This window comes from Diorhabda carinulata, chromosome 3 (assembly GCF_026250575.1).
Source record: "Diorhabda carinulata isolate Delta chromosome 3, icDioCari1.1, whole genome shotgun sequence".
Lineage (NCBI taxonomy): Eukaryota > Metazoa > Arthropoda > Insecta > Coleoptera > Chrysomelidae > Diorhabda > Diorhabda carinulata.
The window spans coordinates 2032504-2052108 of NC_079462.1; the positions used below are offsets into that span (position 1 = coordinate 2032504).

At 33.2% G+C, this 19605-nt stretch overlaps 1 protein-coding gene across 11 annotated transcripts in view; it reads right to left on the reverse strand.

Annotated features, from left to right (window-relative positions):
• Window positions 1-19605, reverse strand: part of LOC130891983 (protein still life, isoforms C/SIF type 2) — a 142466-nt gene that overhangs the window by 75358 nt on the left and 47503 nt on the right. For 2 of the 11 annotated variants that reach the window (XM_057797143.1, XM_057797142.1), the window contains exon 2: window positions 14661-15312. The exons of the other annotated variants lie outside the window; for them this stretch is intronic. In XM_057797143.1, the coding sequence (XP_057653126.1) occupies window positions 14661-15134 (474 nt within the window). In that variant the 5' untranslated portion in view covers window positions 15135-15312. The remainder of the gene's footprint in view (window positions 1-14660; window positions 15313-19605) is intronic. 11 annotated transcript variants of the gene reach the window in all.

The window sequence follows — 19605 nt, forward strand, 5'->3', positions numbered from 1 at the left end:
GTCAGATTCCATTAGATTCATTCTAGATGTCTTTTGATATGGTTTCAATCATCAGGAAGTTCTGCACGCAAATCGCATTCGCTCTTCGACGTTCCGATGGTTTTACAAGGAAAATTCTCTTCTTTGTACCATGGATATCGTGCAGGAATTGTCAGATTCCATTAGATTCATTCTAGATGTCTTTTGATATGGTTTCGATCACCAGGAAGTTCTACACGCAAATTCGCGTTCGCTCTTCGACGTCCCGATGGTTTTCTAAGGAAAATTCTCTTCTTTGTACCATGGATATCGTGCAGGAATTGTCAGATTCCATTAGATTCATTCTAGATGTCTTTTGATATGGTTTCGATCACCAGGAAGTTCTACACGCAAATTCGCGTTCGCTCTTCGACGTCCCGATGGTTTTCTAAGGAAAATTCACTTCTTTGTACCATGGATATCGTGCAGGAATTGTCAGATTCTATTAGATTCATTCTAGATGTCTTTTGATATGGTTTCGATCACCAGGAAGTTCTACACGCAAATTCGCGTTCGCTCTTCGACGTCCCGATGGTTTTCTAAGGAAAATTCTCTTCTTTGTACCATGGATATCGTGCAGGAATTGTCAGATTCCATTAGATTCATTCTAGATGTCTTTTGATATGGTTTTAATCATCAGGAAGTTCTGCACGCAAATCGCGTTCGCTCTTCAACGTTCCGATGGTTTTACAAGGAAAATTCTCTTCTTTGTACCATGGATATCGTGCAGGAATTGTCAGATTCTATTAGATTCATTCTAGATGTCTTTTGATATGGTTTCGATCACCAGGAAGTTCTATACGCAAATTCGCGTTCGCTCTTCGACGTCCCGATGGTTTTCTAAGGAAAATTCTCTTCTTTGTACCATGGATATCGTGCAGGAATTGTCAGATTCCATTAGATTCATTCTAGATGTCTTTTGATATGGTTTCGATCACCAGGAAGTTCTACACGCAAATTCGCGTTCGCTCTTCGACGTCCCGATGGTTTTCTAAGGAAAATTCTCTTCTTTGTACCATGGATATCGTGCAGGAATTGTCAGATTCCATTAGATTCATTCTAGATGTCTTTTGATATGGTTTTAATCATCAGGAAGTTCTGCACGCAAATCGCGTTCGCTCTTCAACGTTCCGATGGTTTTACAAGGAAAATTCTCTTCTTTGTACCATGGATATCGTGCAGGAATTGTCAGATTCTATTAGATTCATTCTAGATGTCTTTTGATATGGTTTCGATCACCAGGAAGTTCTATACGCAAATTCGCGTTCGCTCTTCGACGTCCCGATGGTTTTCTAAGGAAAATTCTCTTCTTTGTACCATGGATATCGTGCAGGAATTGTCAGATTCCATTAGATTCATTCTAGATGTCTTTTTATATGGTTTCAATCACCAGGAAGTTATGCACGCAAATTTGTACCAAGGATATCGTGCAGGAATTGTCAGACTCCATTAGATTCATAAGTAATTGGTTCTCGTAGATTCTATCGGCGTCCTTTAGGGATTAAGGACTTTGTAACTTCACTATACAAAGATAAAAGATTTACCGGCTGAAAGTAAACTTTGTAGTAAAATATCATTTGCATCTGGTATCTTTTGAAATATTCTCTTCTACTTAACAGGCGATACCGAGATAAAACACAATATTTTAGTAGATTAAAACTCAGATCTGGAGTATACTTGTCGATACGTATCCCGAAAGGAGAGCGAGCCTCTCGGGATTCGAGGAGTTTGAAACAAAGCTTTTGCACTTGAGCTTCGGAGAGGTTTTTTTTTCTGTGCGAGCTTTCCATGAAAAAAGATTGACATTCACTTGACTCTAGCTGTAAATACAATAGATCTTTTAAAAGTATCCTAATAGAAGGATTCTCGGATATATTTTTAAAGGATCCATTTTAGGTTTCATACACGCGATAGACCATACGAGGGTTGATACTTAAGTTGGAGAAAAACCGACTACGATCGATTTCGGAATACGTTCACCATTTAAAATGTCAAACTTGTCAGATTTGACATATCCGCATCAGTGTTGCCATATATCAAAAGTTAAGTAACAACTTTCGTATTATAGATCGTATTTTGATATTTAAGAACAATTGTAAAGAATCTAGGTCGATGAAATTTTGTATAAAAGAATTTTCAGAACTTGCACGTACGTTTTAACTTTTTTCCGGCTCGGCAATTTATCTAATTGCAGCTTCGTGATCATTTATATTCAAGAAGAGAAACGGCAACCGTCCAATTGCGTGTATGAAAAAATCGTGAAACGTTCTATACGGGGCTTAATCAAATTTAACTCAAATTGGTGCTTCAGAACTAATTTTAAGGTAAAAAAATATAATTTAATATAATATTTATCGCGTTTAAACATCCTAGATAACGAAATTACCCAAAACAAAACGTATTTTGTAACAAAATTTGCTTAAATAACGCATTTATACGAGATATAGTTATTAAATAACGAGACTAACGGCGAATTCGCGCGGCGCTTTGCAGTCACATTTCTTATAAAAGGCGGAACTCGTTTGATGTTTATTTGTACATAATTTTATCAATAGCAGGCGGTTTCTTTATAGTATTTCTTTTAAATTTAAAGACAGATGTCTGTTTTTTTAAAAGATTTGAGTCTATAGAAAGTGTTTTGAACTGACAAAAAAAGACTGTTATTCACTAAAATTGTCATTTTTGGGGTTGAAAGAACCCACAAGTGATTGAAGAAAAACAAATGCATCAACGACACGTCACTATTTTGGTCTAGGGGCATAATTCGACTATATTTTTATTGTAGAAGTCCTGCTCGATATAACGACCTTATAAAACAGTTTTTATTATCGAAATTGGATGATATTTATGTGGACTATATGTGGTTTCGACGAAACGATGCCATTTCCAGACATTTCCGATCCGTGCAATTCGGCCTCCTAATAAGCGTGATTTAACACCGTTAGATTTAGTTTCATGCAGTTATTCATAATCACAGATCTACGTCAACACGCCCACAACCACGCGTGTTTTAATCGACGAGTTTCAACGTTGCAACAAGGAAAGTTTCTATCAAGATAAATCCGATATTTTTCAGTCATTTCTCATTTTTTTTTTTGTTAGTAGTATCAAAATCTATCATCATTCCTTGCAGGAAAATAAAAAAAACAAACAATGAAATTATCGATGTCGGTTTGTGATCCCAGAAAACCGACGATTCGGAACGTTTACATGAAAAAAAAAGAAGAAGAGAATAGAGAAGATGTAAAATGTTTACGTTCCGTTCTCGATTCAACTATTCATCATTCTAAAACCGAAAATATCGATAATATATATTATAACGCATAAAAAAAATAGATACGAGGGTTGCTACTAAAGTTTCGAGATATGACAACAATGATTATGTCAAATCTGACAGTGACATCATAAGTTTGACATTTATAATGGTGGAAGTATTCAAAACGTGTGCTAATTGATCTAACGCATAAAAAAATGTCTCACATTAGATAAATAGGGGTTAAATCTTCCCTTTGAACGATTCGAGACCCAATAGATCCTTTCAGGATGTTTACTGTTTGTGTAGTTGGTTCTAGATGATTTTTATTATGAATTTACGATCCACAATCCACTTTTAGATTTAGACACGTTTTTTTTTGTCACTTTTGTGTCATAAAACGTGACGTTCCGGTTAAATTTTCGTGTCATTTACTGGAACGTGTTAATTCTAGCATCGTTTCCCACCGCAATGATCCTTCATCCGATTACGAATAACGGACGACATTTCCAATGGAAAATTGAGGATTGGGGTCGGTGGTAGGTTTACAAGCGTTCGTAATCAGTTTATGGGAGATTTGATCAATAGAAATGACACGTTTTTGTGAATCAATAAGCGATTTCCAATTTAATTTAAGATAAAATCGAATTAAAACTACAGTCGTGGGTAATTCCACTATTCAACAGTTTTAACATCCATATACGTGAGTTGTAGAAATGGAAACAATTTAGCTCCGAAAATATGAAAAAATTTACGCGAAATTATGATGAGTTTTCGTAGAAAACCGATTTTCATATGAGTAGTTCCGAAAAGATTAATTTTGAATCCACTCTCATTAAAACAATGAAAATTGGCCTCTAATAGTGTCGAGAAAACTCGCTGGTTATTCCCATGTCAAATAATTTGGAAATTGGAAAAACCAGCTCAGAAAATATTAAAAAATTCGTTCGAAATTATGATGAGTTTTTGTAAAAAACCGATTTTCATATGAGTAGTTCTAAAAAGATTAATTTTGAATCCACTCTCATTAAAACAATGAAAATTGGCCTCTAATAGTGTCGAGAAAACTCGCTGGTTATTCCCATGTCAAATAATTTGGAAATTGGAAAAACCAGCTCAGAAAATATTAAAAAATTCGTTCGAAATTATGATGAGTTTTTGTAAAAAACCGATTTTCATATGAGTAGTTCTAAAAAGATTAATTTTGAATCCACCCTCATTAAAACAATGAAAATTGGCCTCTAATAGTGTCGAGAAAACTCGCTGGTTATTCCCATGTCAAATAATTTGGAAATTGGAAAAACCAGCTCAGAAAATATTAAAAAATTCGTTCGAAATTATGATGAGTTTTTGTAAAAAACCGATTTTCATATGAGTAGTTCTGAAAAGATTAATTTTGAATCCACTCTCATTAAAACAATGAAAATTGGCCTCTAATAGTGTCGAGAAAACTCGCTGGTTATTCCCATAACAAATAATTTGGAAATTGGAAAAACCAGCTCAGAAAATATTAAAAAATTCGTTCGAAATTATGATGAGTTTTTGTAAAAAACCGATTTTCATATGAGTAGTTCTGAAAAGATTAATTTTGAATCCACTCTCATTAAAACAATGAAAATTGGCCTCTAATAGTGTCGAGAAAACTCGCTGGTTATTCCCATGTCAAATAATTTGGAAATTGGAAAAACCAGCTCAGAAAATATTAAAAAATTCGTTCGAAATTATGATGAGTTTTTGTAAAAAACCGATTTTCATATGAGTAGTTCTGAAAAGATAAATTTTGAATCCACTCTCATTAAAACAATGAAAATTGGCCTCTAATAGTGTCGAGAAAACTCGCTGGTTATTCCCATAACAAATAATTTGGAAATTGGAAAAACCAGCTCAGAAAATATTAAAAAATTCGTTCGAAATTATGATGAGTTTTTGTAAAAAACCGATTTTCATATGAGTAGTTCTGAAAAGATTAATTTTGAATCCACCCTCATTAAAACAATGAAAATTGGCCTCTAATAGTGTCGAGAAAACTCGCTGGTTATTCCCATGTCAAATAATTTGGAAATTGGAAAAACCAGCTCAGAAAATATTAAAAAATTCGTTCGAAATTATGATGAGTTTTTGTAAAAAACCGATTTTCATATGAGTAGTTCTGAAAAGATAAATTTTGAATCCACTCTCATTAAAACAATGAAAATTGGCCTCTAATAGTGTCGAGAAAACTCGCTGGTTATTCCCATAACAAATAATTTGGAAATTGGAAAAACCAGCTCAGAAAATATTAAAAAATTCGTTCGAAATTATGATGAGTTTTTGTAAAAAACCGATTTTCATATGAGTAGTTCTGAAAAGATTAATTTTGAATCCACTCTCATTAAAACAATGAAAATTGGCCTCTAATAGTGTCGAGAAAACTCGCTGGTTATTCCCATGTCAAATAATTTGGAAATTGGAAAAACCAGCTCAGAAAATATTAAAAAATTCGTTCGAAATTATGATGAGTTTTTGTAAAAAACCGATTTTCATATGAGTAGTTCTGAAAAGATTAATTTTGAATCCACTCTCATTAAAACAATGAAAATTGGCCTCTAATAGTGTCGAGAAAACTCGCTGGTTATTCCCATGTCAAATAATTTGGAAATTGGAAAAACCAGCTCAGAAAATATTAAAAAATTCGTTCAAAATTATGATGAGTTTTTGTAAAAAACCGATTTTCATATGAGTAGTTCTAAAAAGATTAATTTTGAATCCACCCTCATTAAAACAATGAAAATTGGCCTCTAATAGTGTCGAGAAAACTCGCTGGTTATTCCCATGTCAAATAATTTGGAAATTGGAAAAACCAGCTCAGAAAATATTAAAAAATTCGTTCGAAATTATGATGAGTTTTTGTAAAAAACCGATTTTCATATGAGTAGTTCTGAAAAGATTAATTTTGAATCCACCCTCATTAAAACAATGAAAATTGGCCTCTAATAGTGTCGAGAAAACTCGCTGGTTGTTCCCATGTCAAATAATCTGGAAATTGGAAAAACCAGCTCCGAAAATATGGAAAAATTCGTTCGAAATTATGATGAGTTTTTGTAAAAAACCGATTTTCATATGAGTAGTTCTGAAAAGATTAATTTTGAATCCACCCTCATTAAAACAATGAAAATTGGCCTCTAATAGTGTCGAGAAAACTCGCTGGTTGTTCCCATGTCAAATAATCTGGAAATTGGAAAAACCAGCTCCGAAAATATGGAAAAATTTGTGCGAAATTATGATGAGTCTTCGTAGAAAACCGATTTTCATATGAGTAGTTCTAAAAAGATTAATTTTGAATCCACTCTCATTAAAACAATGAAAATTGGCCTCTAATAGTGTCGAGAAAACTCGCTGGTTATTCCCATGTCAAATAATTTGGAAATTGGAAAAACCAGCTCAGAAAATATTAAAAAATTCGTTCGAAATTATGATGAGTTTTTGTAAAAAACCGATTTTCATATGAGTAGTTCTGAAAAGATTAATTTTGAATCCACCCTCATTAAAACAATGGAATTAGACCTCTAATAGTGTCGAGAAAGTTCCTAGGGGTGAATTGGGGTTGTAGCTAATAGATTTTGCTTAAATTTATATGACAAATCTCCATTTATGGGGCAGTACAAAAAACTAGTTTCGGCATTAAGAATCAATCTTCCGAAAGTACGAAGATTTACTATTTATGTCCATCTGGGGTGATTCTAAATCATCATACCATTGTAAAGCTTTGGAGGAAACACCTCCCTTTGAATGTTCAGAAAAGGGATAAAGTACAAACATCAGGTTGTAAAAATAAATGGGATCAATACCCTACAGTACAGGGATGGCTTAAAAACATCCAAAAAAAACTTTTATGCAACAAATTAATCGTTTTTCAAGGACCTGAATCTTTCAGTGGATTAAGGGGTTCCAATTCGAGCTGATTTTTCAGTTTTAATCAGACTACGCTGTACACCGATCCCTTCCTAGGTCCCATTATCTTAGTTTTAAAACCGGGGGGTGACTCGCAACCCCGAAAAGAATGAATAACAATGTGCGGCCTTGTAGGAAAACTTTCACCATTCACGAAATTTGTCGCAGTTTTCTAATTTATTTACGGATTTCAAAAGCCCAAAATCGATAACCGATAAAGCTTAACGAATATGATGAATCATTCGGCGATGACGGAAAAATTTTGTATAGCGATCGAAAATTATTTTCAGCATTCTAGTGATCTTACGAACCGGAAATTTAAAGCTGATTAATATGGGGACGACATTACTTGATTAGATTTTCCTAAATGGTGGAAATCAAAGTTAAGAAAGAAATTTCAGGGGATTATCGGGGGGGTTTTCGAACATTTTCATATTTATTATCATAATTTGTATATTTATATATGTCAGAATCTACCCTCTATCAATATGTGGGAATTATTGTGGTGAAAACCACCCTTCATTGTCAAAATACATTAAAATGAAAATTAAAGCATTTAAATATTTAAAAAAACATTTTTAGGATTAAAATAAAGATCGCATGATTTTTTATGATACTATTTATGTTTCTTAACCCTTAATAAATGTATTTCAACCCTTGAAAACCAAATTTCTCGTATGATAAATTTGAAAAACAAAAACAATTGTAGTATTTTATATTGTAATATATTTTTCAAAATTTTCTCTTCAGTACAAAAGTTCCACATTTAATAAATCATAGCTCGGGTATTATTAGGTCTATAACCAAAATAAAACATTTTTTTCAATTTTTTTTAAGTTAAATCCAATCTCGTCACAGATTTTTCAATAAAATCTGAAATTTTGGATCGGGACCGCGTAACCTCGCTTTGGTATGAAAATAGAAAAAAATTTTGTCTCTGTATCCGATGAAATTATTTCACATAAAGTGATTTTTTGATATAATGATTCCAGAAAAAATTGAAAACAAGAAGAATTTACAAAATTGGTATAATTTTCGAAGTATACATCACATGAAATTATATGATTTTTCGAATCCCTTAGCAATATAGACATATTTAGAAAACTGAAAAATTTTCAAAAATTTTCTAACATGTTTGTATACAAAATCTAATATATTCAAAACTTTGAGAGATATCGAAGTTTTTGTCACATGATTCAAAAAACAAAATGTGCACCTCACGTAATAAGCCCATTTCATTTCTTAAATTCCATTCTCGAAGGAAATATACAGGGTGAAACTACAAGTAAAATTTTTTCATCGATAATAACACACGCAAAATCAAAAAATTCATAACAACTACAGTTTTCGAATTAAAACTTTGTAATATTGAATAATCGAATAAAAAACATAGATACTATCATAAAAAAAATATACCTGCTTTTTCGTAATTATACAAGGCGAGTTATAAAACGTCAAATTTGAATTTTTGAACCAAAAACACTTCAAGAGTTATCGATGTTTTTGTTAAATTATTTAATAAACAAAAACGTGTATGTCAGTTAAAATGCCCGTTTTCTATCCTAAATTCCATTCTCGAAGGAAATATACAGGGTGAAACTACAAGTAAAATTTTTTCATCGAAAATAACACACGCAAAATAAAAAAAATTCTTACAACTACAATTTTCGAATTAAAACTTTGTAATATTGAAAAATCGAATAAAAAACATAGATACTATCATAAAAAAAATATACCTGCTTTTTCGTAATTATACAAGGCGAGTTATAAAACATCAAATTTGAATTTTTGAACCAAAAACACTTCTAGAGTTATCGATGTTTTTGTTAAATTATTTAATAAACAAAAACGTGTATGTCAGTTAAAATGCCCGTTTTCTATCCTAAATTCCATTCTCGAAGGAAATATACAGGGTGAAACTACAAGTAAAATTTTTTCATCGAAAATAACACACGCAAAATAAAAAAAATTCTTACAACTACAATTTTCGAATTAAAACTTTGTAATATTGAAAAATCGAATAAAAAACATAGATACTATCATAAAAAAAATACACCTGCTTTTTCGTAATTATACAAGGCGAGTTATAAAACGTCAAATTTGAATTTTTGAACCAAAAACACTTCAAGAGTTATCGATGTTTTTGTTAAATTATTTAATAAACAAAAACGTGTATGTCAGTTAAAATGCCCGTTTTCTATCCTAAATTCCATTCTCGAAGGAAATATACAGGGTGAAACTACAAGTAAAATTTTTTCATCGAAAATAACACACGCAAAATAAAAAAAATTCTTACAACTACAATTTTCGAATTAAAACTTTGTAATATTGAAAAATCGAATAAAAAACATAGATACTATCATAAAAAAAATATACCTGCTTTTTCGTAATTATACAAGGCGAGTTATAAAACATCAAATTTGAATTTTTGAACCAAAAACACTTCTAGAGTTATCGATGTTTTTGTTAAATTATTTAATAAACAAAAACGTGTATGTCAGTTAAAATGCCCGTTTTCTATCCTAAATTCCATTCTCGAAGGAAATATACAGGGTGAAACTACAAGTAAAATTTTTTCATCGATAATAACACACGCAAAATCAAAAAATTCATAACAACTACAGTTTTCGAATTAAAACTTTGTAATATTGAATAATCGAATAAAAAACATAGATACTATCATAAAAAAAATATACCTGCTTTTTCGTAATTATACAAGGCGAGTTATAAAACATCAAATTTGAATTTTTGAACTAAAAATACTTCAAGAGACATCGATGACTTGCCCCAATCTGTAACATCTCAATCTAGCTGCACGTTGTCGCCTGGTAAGTTAACGAGCTCTAACTCTCATAATTTGTGGAGCTATACCCACATTTCGACCATGTCCTCTTAAAGACAAATCTGCAAAAGTCTCTCGATATCTCGCAAATACTCGGGACACAATTGACTGATTAATTTCCTGTATTCTTTATTAAAAAATTCAAAATTCCAGTTCACACGCTTTTTCATGGTGGATAATTATTTTACAATACCAATTAAAACCTAATCTTTATGTAATGTTTCTTTGGTGGACAGTGTTGAACAAATTTACATCGTGCAAACTGAGTATTTGAATATAAACAACAGAGGGAGTTGAAAGCGCAGGGATTCAAACAAAGTTTAACCAAACTGGATAAAATTTTAAGGTAGCCACAAAGCCAAGTCGTGGGTTCAACTAAATAGTTGAGGCAAACGACTCCAAAACAAAGAATTCAACGTACTGCATTGTTCGTATCTTTTGTAGAGAATTCTGAGGTAAATTTCGACAATATCCAGTAGATTATTGTTGTATATTTAATTTTAACATCAAAAATTATATTCCAATCAGTCATTTCACGTTTTGGGCTAATTTTTTCAAGTTTTATCATTTTTTAATCGTTTATTTGTACATTTTCGGTATAAAGATGTTGTGTACACCTGTACACCTCCGCGGTGTACTTTGTCTTCTTCTTTTCGGATTTCTGAATCTTTGTTTTCCCTTGAGATAACTTTTCAGGTGTTTTATCGCTTGTTTCGTATATTCCATCTCTAAATTAATCAACAGCTCCGATTATATGAGGTAAAACCGCCCCTACCTTGCTCACTTTCACTCACCCCGGTATCAATTCGATTTTTATCCGATTAAAAAGTATTTTAATTGTCCAGAGCTTCGTTCCCGATGTCCCTGGAAGTGAAAACGACGAAAATCGAAAAGTCATCAACTGGCTAATTCAATTAGGCGACGTATTTCGATTCTTGTTCAAATTGGCGAAAACTAATTTCAGCGATGATAGAGCTCGAATTTATCCAGTGGCGTGCGCACAAAAAAAATTACAAATTAAATAGGGAACGGCCATTATAAAATCATGTATAATGTGATTCTTAGAATCGCTATATCTCAGAAATGGGGACTCTTAGAAAAAAAATCGTAACGACTATTTTTGTAGAGAATTTCAAAATCTACAACTTTTGTTTGAAGTTTTTTTTTCATAAAACTCACCGTTTTCGAGAAAAATCTCAAAAACTTCAAATTTTGACGTTTGACCCCGAATCACTTTTGTATATATGCCTTTCCTTTATTATTTGATCACTATTTTTCGAAAAAAAAAAAATTTTTCTAATAGACAATTGTTCTTACCTACTTTAAACTTTATCACACTCTGTACTATGTAATTTTCCGATTTAATGCCCGTCTAGCACGAAAAATATCAATTTTTCTAAAATCCAAAATCTTCAAATTCACTTTCCTATCGAAAATGATTTGAAAATAACGTTGAGTTCAAACGTTAAAAAAATTAAACTGTTAAACTTTATTCGAGGGTTGTTTGTTATTATTTCGACCCTTATTCATCTTTCTGATAACGTCAGATAAATAAAAATGTCCTGTAACCCAAATCACAGCGATTTATGTGCTCCGCGAGATAAAATTTCTGTTTTACCTTCATTAGGATTAAAAAAATATCACGAACGCTACTTAAATTTTGAGATATGGCAACACTGATGCGAATATGTCAAATCTGTCAATCGATTGGTGCAAAGAACGTCAGTTCAAACTGTCAAAACATCGATGAATCATCCTCCGTACAGTAATTATTCGAAATATCATCCCTACATTGAAATTTTTAAAATTTCTACAGATTCCCTTGACATTTTCGATATTATTGATAATGACGAACATAGCCAAGAGACTTTTTGATCCCAAATTCAAATAGATGAATACGTATATTGAAATGAAGTATTCCATACAATTTTCATGCTACGCCCGATCCTCCAGAATGTGCCCCAAGGTAGTTCTAAAGGGAATTGAGTTTTTTTTATATATATCTAAACTCCTCTGAGATTTCTATATATAGAAATTCAAATTTGAATTTATTACATACGAGGATTATTGTAAAAAAAGTCCACGGGGTAGTTTCACCGCTCCTGTGTCATAATTTAATCAATTAAACATAATCCAAATCATTCGCGGATCTTCGGATGAATTCGGCGGATGTGGACGTTATGAAAAGTCTTCTGTACGTCAAATTAATAATAACAAACGACAGATGACAGATGACAATTGAAGACGTCATAGGAATGCTATTTTTTGAAATATTTATGATTAAATAAACCATGAAAACCTATCATTCACGGCGGATGAATATGTTTTCCATCTTTCCGTCTCGAACGAAATTGATGGGAAACGTCTAGATCGTTCCATCGACATAACCTAATTTAAAATTAGAATATCGGTTACGTAGATATAAGGATGATGTACGAAATTCGAATGTACAATCCTATGATGATAATTTGATAAAAAAATTTGATATTGAATTAAAAACGATGGAAAAAATTTATAAATTCATTTATTATACATTGCAATTATACCTGGCAAAACAACAAGATAAAAATCGTCAGGCTCCTCAAAATAATCATTAACCACATTATAATCGAGTCCGCGACAAGAAAATAATCAGAAGTAGCTAAATCTGGCGAATAGGGTGCTTGGGGTATTTTTTTCAAACAACTACCGCCATCTATGGATTAGGCCATGTATTTCAGGGACAATTCTTGTAAACGTCATTTATTTAATCGAGCACTAAAATTGGTTATAACTGAGCAGGTTTTATAGTACAGTTATTCGAGTTTAAAATCTTCCGAAACCTCGTAATTTCAAAGACCTTTATCGATCTTCTTGAAAATTTGGAATTGAGTTCATCTTAACCTCATCTTCAAACCTGACTTTGTTGCAAAGTATGTTTTTTATTTTTAAGGGGTGAAAATCGCCCCTTATTCCAATAAATTGAAAACTAATGAATTGAAGCGGTAATAGACTATAATTATGTTCAAATATAATAAATTTTGATTGTTTTGTATCATGACTTTGATATTTTGATATTTTACGGCTCACTTACCCTTAAAAACAACCCTTTATACAAAGATTATTTAAAAAATGTGGTAAAAACCATGAAATTTTTTTTTATTTTGTTGTTTTTTTACAATGTAAGTAATATTTCGATTTTTCATATGTAACTACCCTTAAAAACTACCCTAATACAGGGTGAAAGTAAGAAATCATTTTATTTTCGATTTTGAGTAGTAAAAATGTATATAATTTGAATATACCAAACCTGATATATAAATTTTTAATTTAATTCAACCCCTTATCACAAAAATTAGGGAAAAACCTTTTTGAAAGCTTAAGCTTAAGAAATAAGGATAAATAAAAGCTTAATTTTAGTTACAGAAAAATTATTTCGTTGATCCAATAGAGATATTTTGAAAAAATAACATTTTTTTCAAAAAAATTCACATTAAACAACTTTTTTCAAAATATACGTGTTCCAAACCATTCAAACTTCTGGAACGTGTTGTTAGGGCTTAAACAAAGATAATTTTACATGTGCTACGATTAATTTTAATTTTGCCGCAAATTCACAGACATTTTTTTTTCTTTTCAACGTTACTCAACTTATTTTCGTCATAACTCCCTTAATTTTCAAGCTAGACGATTACATAAACACTCGTTTCAAAGGTCTGAAAAAGTACTTTAAAAATGTTTATTACAATTTTTTTCGAAAAATTGATCGTTTTTCCGTTATTCGAGCTCAAACCTCTGCATAAATTTACGAAATAGAAAAAATTGACTTTCAGTGACTCATAAATTGCTGAATATTCAATTTAAACTATCTAATTTCTTTGTTTTTTTATAAGCTTCAATTTTGATGAGAATAATTTTTTCCAAAAAATGCGTGATTTTCGAGTTTTTCGTAAAAATAACGTAATTTCTTATTTAATTTTCAATCGCGAATAACTCAGAAATTATCGAGTTAAATAAAAAACTTCATTCCGCATTTTCTTCATAAAATTCAATTCTCTATCGATTCCCGGTATTATTTTGAAATTTCAAATTTCTACCCTCGATTAAGGGTGACATTCACCCCTTAGGTAGAAATATACATCGGCACCAAATCAGGTTTGTTATTCGCATCATTTTTTAGCTTCTGTCGAAATTTCAAACTAATCCATTCAAGGTCTTTAAAATTATCCTCGATTCACTGTACTATTAGATTAAACTTCAAATTTGACACAACTCCACAGAAAAAACTCCATAGATGTAAAAACAGGATTGCGTGGACGACGTCAACAATAATTTTTAACGCTGACTAATCACTTTAGGTGTTTAAGTTTTTGGATTAAACTCCAATGAAGAAAATTTCGCTTGTTGACGGGTCTATTAAGTTGTAAACGATCTTAATTCGAAAGCAAAACGTTGATAAACATCGAAAAACGATTAATCGTGAATTTTACGTAACGGAACCTCTCCTAATATTTCGATTCTTGTACCAACTGCATCTTGTAAGGGTGCAATCCGAAATCATGCGGCGCAGTCGTCGCTCTATAATTTTTGTCAATTAGGTACCCCAATAAACATTTTTCATACATAACAAAGACTTACCTTCCTTAGAAAGAGTTCATTGCATCCTTCTGAATCGGGATTACCTTTCCAATGCATGTGTCTGTACCTCAAATTACCAAGGAATTTGGAACCGTCCAATTTAGTCACTTCCCTTACCAAACGTCTTATATCCAACTTTTTCACTTTGGCGCAATGTTTTTTATGCCGTCTCCTCTTCATTTCCTTCTCGTCCATTTCGCTAACTTCGCCTTGAGACGTTAATCCCTCTTCGGCCACCCAAGCGCTCAAAACTGTTTCTATAAAGCTGAATAACTGTTGGACGTTGGGCTCCATTTTGTTGTAGGAAACGTGTGAGGTTAGGTTCGCGTTCGCGCACACTTGCAACAGAAGATTATCGCCGAAATGAACAGTCTTGTGACGTCTACGTTTCGACATTAGAGTTTTTTCGGTCGTTTCGCCATTGCAAACTGAATTTCTACCGCACTTGCTACTGCACGCGTTCGATTCGACCATTTTATTCGCGATAAGATAATTTAGCCCAAAGTGGCTGGATGAAAAAGGCACTCTGTTTGTTATTTTTTTATATTTTACACTCAATTTTTAAGGCAAAATACAGTTTTAGCAGATATCACAGCTATTGACGATGATTCAGATAAAATTATAGATGTTATAGATGAAGATTGAGATTTTTCTGGAAATAATTGAATCAGTGACGTTTATTTCGATCGGTAACAACTTTTTCTATGCTTTTTCACAATTAGAAGTGACCCACCGCCATCAAACAACAACTCTAATTAAAAAATTAACACAACAAGTGATAAAACTGTTAATGAAGTCTCATGGATCGTCGAAGACGCCATTTTGAAATAAGAGAAATGCTACAAGATGGTGGACAGTCAGACGCAACCTTGGGCTAAGTACTGACCCCAAATCAACCCTTGAACAGCTTAAGATTTATCAGATAATACGTTAATTGTATTGACGAATCTTTTCAGAAGAAAGCGGAAAATTTGGGGAAAGATTCGTGCAGTGTCTTGGATAGTTTGGACTGGAAACAAAGATCGAGTTGGTTTTTATATAAACTGACGTTCTTGATTGACAACCAGCAATTTTAATTTGAAAATTTGGCAAAATTTTCGATTTGAAACACTGTGAATGAAATTTGTTAATTATTAACTAGTGGTTGTAGAAGGATTTATCTTTTTCCTCAAAATAGATTTTCAGTGAAAGACCAGATTATTCACCATCTTCTATATCAGTAAAAATACGTAAAAAAACTATTAAAAAATTGTTTTTTTCGAAAAATCAGAGCCCGGATAATAAATCAACACGCGAATTTGTTTTTAATCTATTGTTTCGAAAATGAAGAAATAAACTTCACTTAAACGTCTGTCATTTTTTGTGAACTAATCGAAAGTTGGTACTACTGATAAACGTCATACGACAACGCCATCTAATTATTCGATACAAAAGTTAATCCAAGATGAATTCTTTCACTGAAAACCTTTTTTTAGTTTGTTTCGAAGTTATTTCAACGTAATTTTCCTCAAATTTTTTATAGTATACTATTTTTTTGTTACCAATCTGCGAATACTTCGGGACTAATTATTTTCTTTCATTAATATTCACTTTTTATTAAAATCGATAACAAAGCGAGAGACGCGGCTCAAAATTTACAAGAGAAAATATTTTTTCTCGGATTTATTTGTGTCTAAATGTTTGAAATCGTACAACCATGTATGACATTTCCATTTTGAAATATCCGCGTGCAGTTTCCCGTTTGAAAAACGTCAATTTGTACACGAACCTCTGCAGTATCGCACGTTGTAATATATTTAATATACGACGTGCGAAAAAAACTTTTCAAGAGACCGTTGAATCTAGAATTTGCGAAAATAATAAGACGAAATTCACTACAAAAAAGAAAATATTACTCATATGAATATCATACAATACAGAAACTATGAAAAAAACATTGAAAAACTGCAAATAACTGCAAGGAATACCAGAAAATATTCACAAATTGGAATTAATGTTGTCAAATGTCCGACAAATATTTAAAAACTCGAAAATTCAAGTAGTATTTCAAAATTTGGTGGAGGAACGGGCCTCAAATTTGCATCCACCAAATATTAAAAACTCGGAAACTTCGACTTGTGGTTGGAATTTTGGCGAAGGGATCTGCCTTAAAGTTGCGTCCGCCAAATATTGAAAAACTCGAAAAACCCAACTCGTATTTCAAAATTTGGTGGAGGAACGGGCCTCAAATTTGCATCCACCGAATATTAAAAACTCGGAAACTTCGACTTGTGGTTGGAATTTTGGCGAAGGGATCTGCCTCAAATTTGCATCCACCAAATATTGAAAAACTCGAAAATCCAACTCGTATTTCAAAATTTGGTGGAGGAACGGGCCTCAAATTTGCATCCACCGAATATTAAAAACTCGGAAACTTCGACTTGTGGTTGGAATTTTGGCGAAGGGATCTGCCTTAAAGTTGCGTCCGCCAAATATTGAAAAACTCGAAAATCCAACTCGTATTTCAAAATTTGGTGGAGGAACGGGCCTCAAATTTGCATCCACTGAATATTAAAAACTCGGAAACTTCGACTTGTGGTTGGAATTTTGGCGAAGGGATCTGCCTTAAAGTTGCGTCCGCCAAATATTGAAAAACTCGAAAATCCAACTCGTATTTCAAAATTTGGTGGAGGAACGGGCCTCAAATTTGCATCCACTGAATATTAAAAACTCGGAAACTTCGACTTGTGGTTGGAATTTTGGCGAAGGGATCTGCCTTAAAGTTGCGTCCGCCAAATATTGAAAAACTCGAAAATCCAACTCGTATTTCAAAATTTGGTGGAGGAACGGGCCTCAAATTTGCATCCACCAAATATTAAAAACTCGGAAACTTCGACTTGTGGTTGGAATTTTGGCGAAGGGATCTGCCTTAAAGTTGCGTCCGCCAAATATTGAAAAACTCGAAAATCCAACTCGTATTTCAAAATTTGGTGGAGGAACGGGCCTCAAATTTGCATCCACCAAATATTAAAAACTCGGAAACTTCGACTTGTGGTTGGAATTTTGGCGAAGGGATCTGCCTTAAAGTTGCGTCCGCCAAATATTGAAAAACTCGAAAATCCAACTCGTATTTCAAAATTTGGTGGAGGAACGGGCCTCAAATTTGCATCCACCAAATATTAAAAACTCGGAAACTTCGACTTGTGGTTGGAATTTTGGCGAAGGGATCTGCCTTAAAGTTGCGTCCGCCAAATATTGAAAAACTCGAAAATCCAACTCGTATTTCAAAATTTGGTGGAGGAACGGGCCTCAAATTTGCATCCACCGAATATTAAAAACTCGGAAACTTCGACTTGTGGTTGGAATTTTGGCGAAGGGATCTGCCTCAAATTTGCATCCACCAAATATTGAAAAACTCGAAAATCCAACTCGTATTTCAAAATTTGGTGGAGGAACGGGCCTCAAATTTGCATCCACCGAATATTAAAAACTCGGAAACTTCGACTTGTGGTTGGAATTTTGGCGAAGGGATCTGCCTTAAAGTTGCGTCCGCCAAATATTGAAAAACTCGAAAATCCAACTCGTATTTCAAAATTTGGTGGAGGAACGGGCCTCAAATTTGCATCCACCGAATATTAAAAACTCGGAAACTTCGACTTGTGGTTGGAATTTTGGCGAAGGGATCTGCCTCAAATTTGCATCCACCAAATATTGAAAAACTCGAAAATCCAACTCGTATTTCAAAATTTGGTGGAGGAACGGGCCTCAAATTTGCATCCACCGAATATTAAAAACTCGGAAACTTCGACTTGTGGTTGGAACTTTGGCGAAGGGATCTGCCTTAAAGTTGCGTCCGCCAAATATTGAAAAACTCGAAAATCCAACTCGTATTTCAAAATTTGGTGGAGGAACGGGCCTCAAATTTGCATCCACTGAATATTAAAAACTCGGAAACTTCGACTTGTGGTTGGAATTTTGGCGAAGGGATCTGCCTTAAAGTTGCGTCCGCCAAATATTGAAAAACTCGAAAATCCAACTCGTATTTCAAAATTTGGTGGAGGAACGGGCCTCAAATTTGCATCCACCAAATATTAAAAACTCGGAAACTTCGACTTGTGGTTGGAATTTTGGCGAAGGGATCTGCCTTAAAGTTGCGTCCGCCAAATATTGAAAAACTCGAAAATCCAACTCGTATTTCAAAATTTGGTGGAGGAACGGGCCTCAAATTTGCATCCACTGAATATTAAAAACTCGGAAACTTCGACTTGTGGTTGGAATTTTGGCGAAGGGATCTGCCTTAAAGTTGCGTCCGCCAAATATTGAAAAACTCGAAAATCCAACTCGTATTTCAAAATTTGGTGGAGGAACGGGCCTCAAATTTGCATCCACTGAATATTAAAAACTCGGAAACTTCGACTTGTGGTTGGAATTTTGGCGAAGGGATCTGCCTTAAAGTTGCGTCCGCCAAATATTGAAAAACTCGAAAATCCAACTCGTATTTCAAAATTTGGTGGAGGAACGGGCCTCAAATTTGCATCCACCAAATATTAAAAACTCGGAAACTTCGACTTGTGGTTGGAATTTTGGCGAAGGGATCTGCCTTAAAGTTGCGTCCGCCAAATATTGAAAAACTCGAAAATCCAACTCGTATTTCAAAATTTGGTGGAGGAACGGGCCTCAAATTTGCATCCACCAAATATTAAAAACTCGGAAACTTCGACTTGTGGTTGGAATTTTGGCGAAGGGATCTGCCTTAAAGTTGCGTCCGCCAAATATTGAAAAACTCGAAAATCCAACTCGTATTTCAAAATTTGGTGGAGGAACGGGCCTCAAATTTGCATCCACCAAATATTAAAAACTCGGAAACTTCGACTTGTGGTTGGAATTTTGGCGAAGGGATCTGCCTTAAAGTTGCGTCCGCCAAATATTGAAAAACTCGAAAATCCAACTCGTATTTCAAAATTTG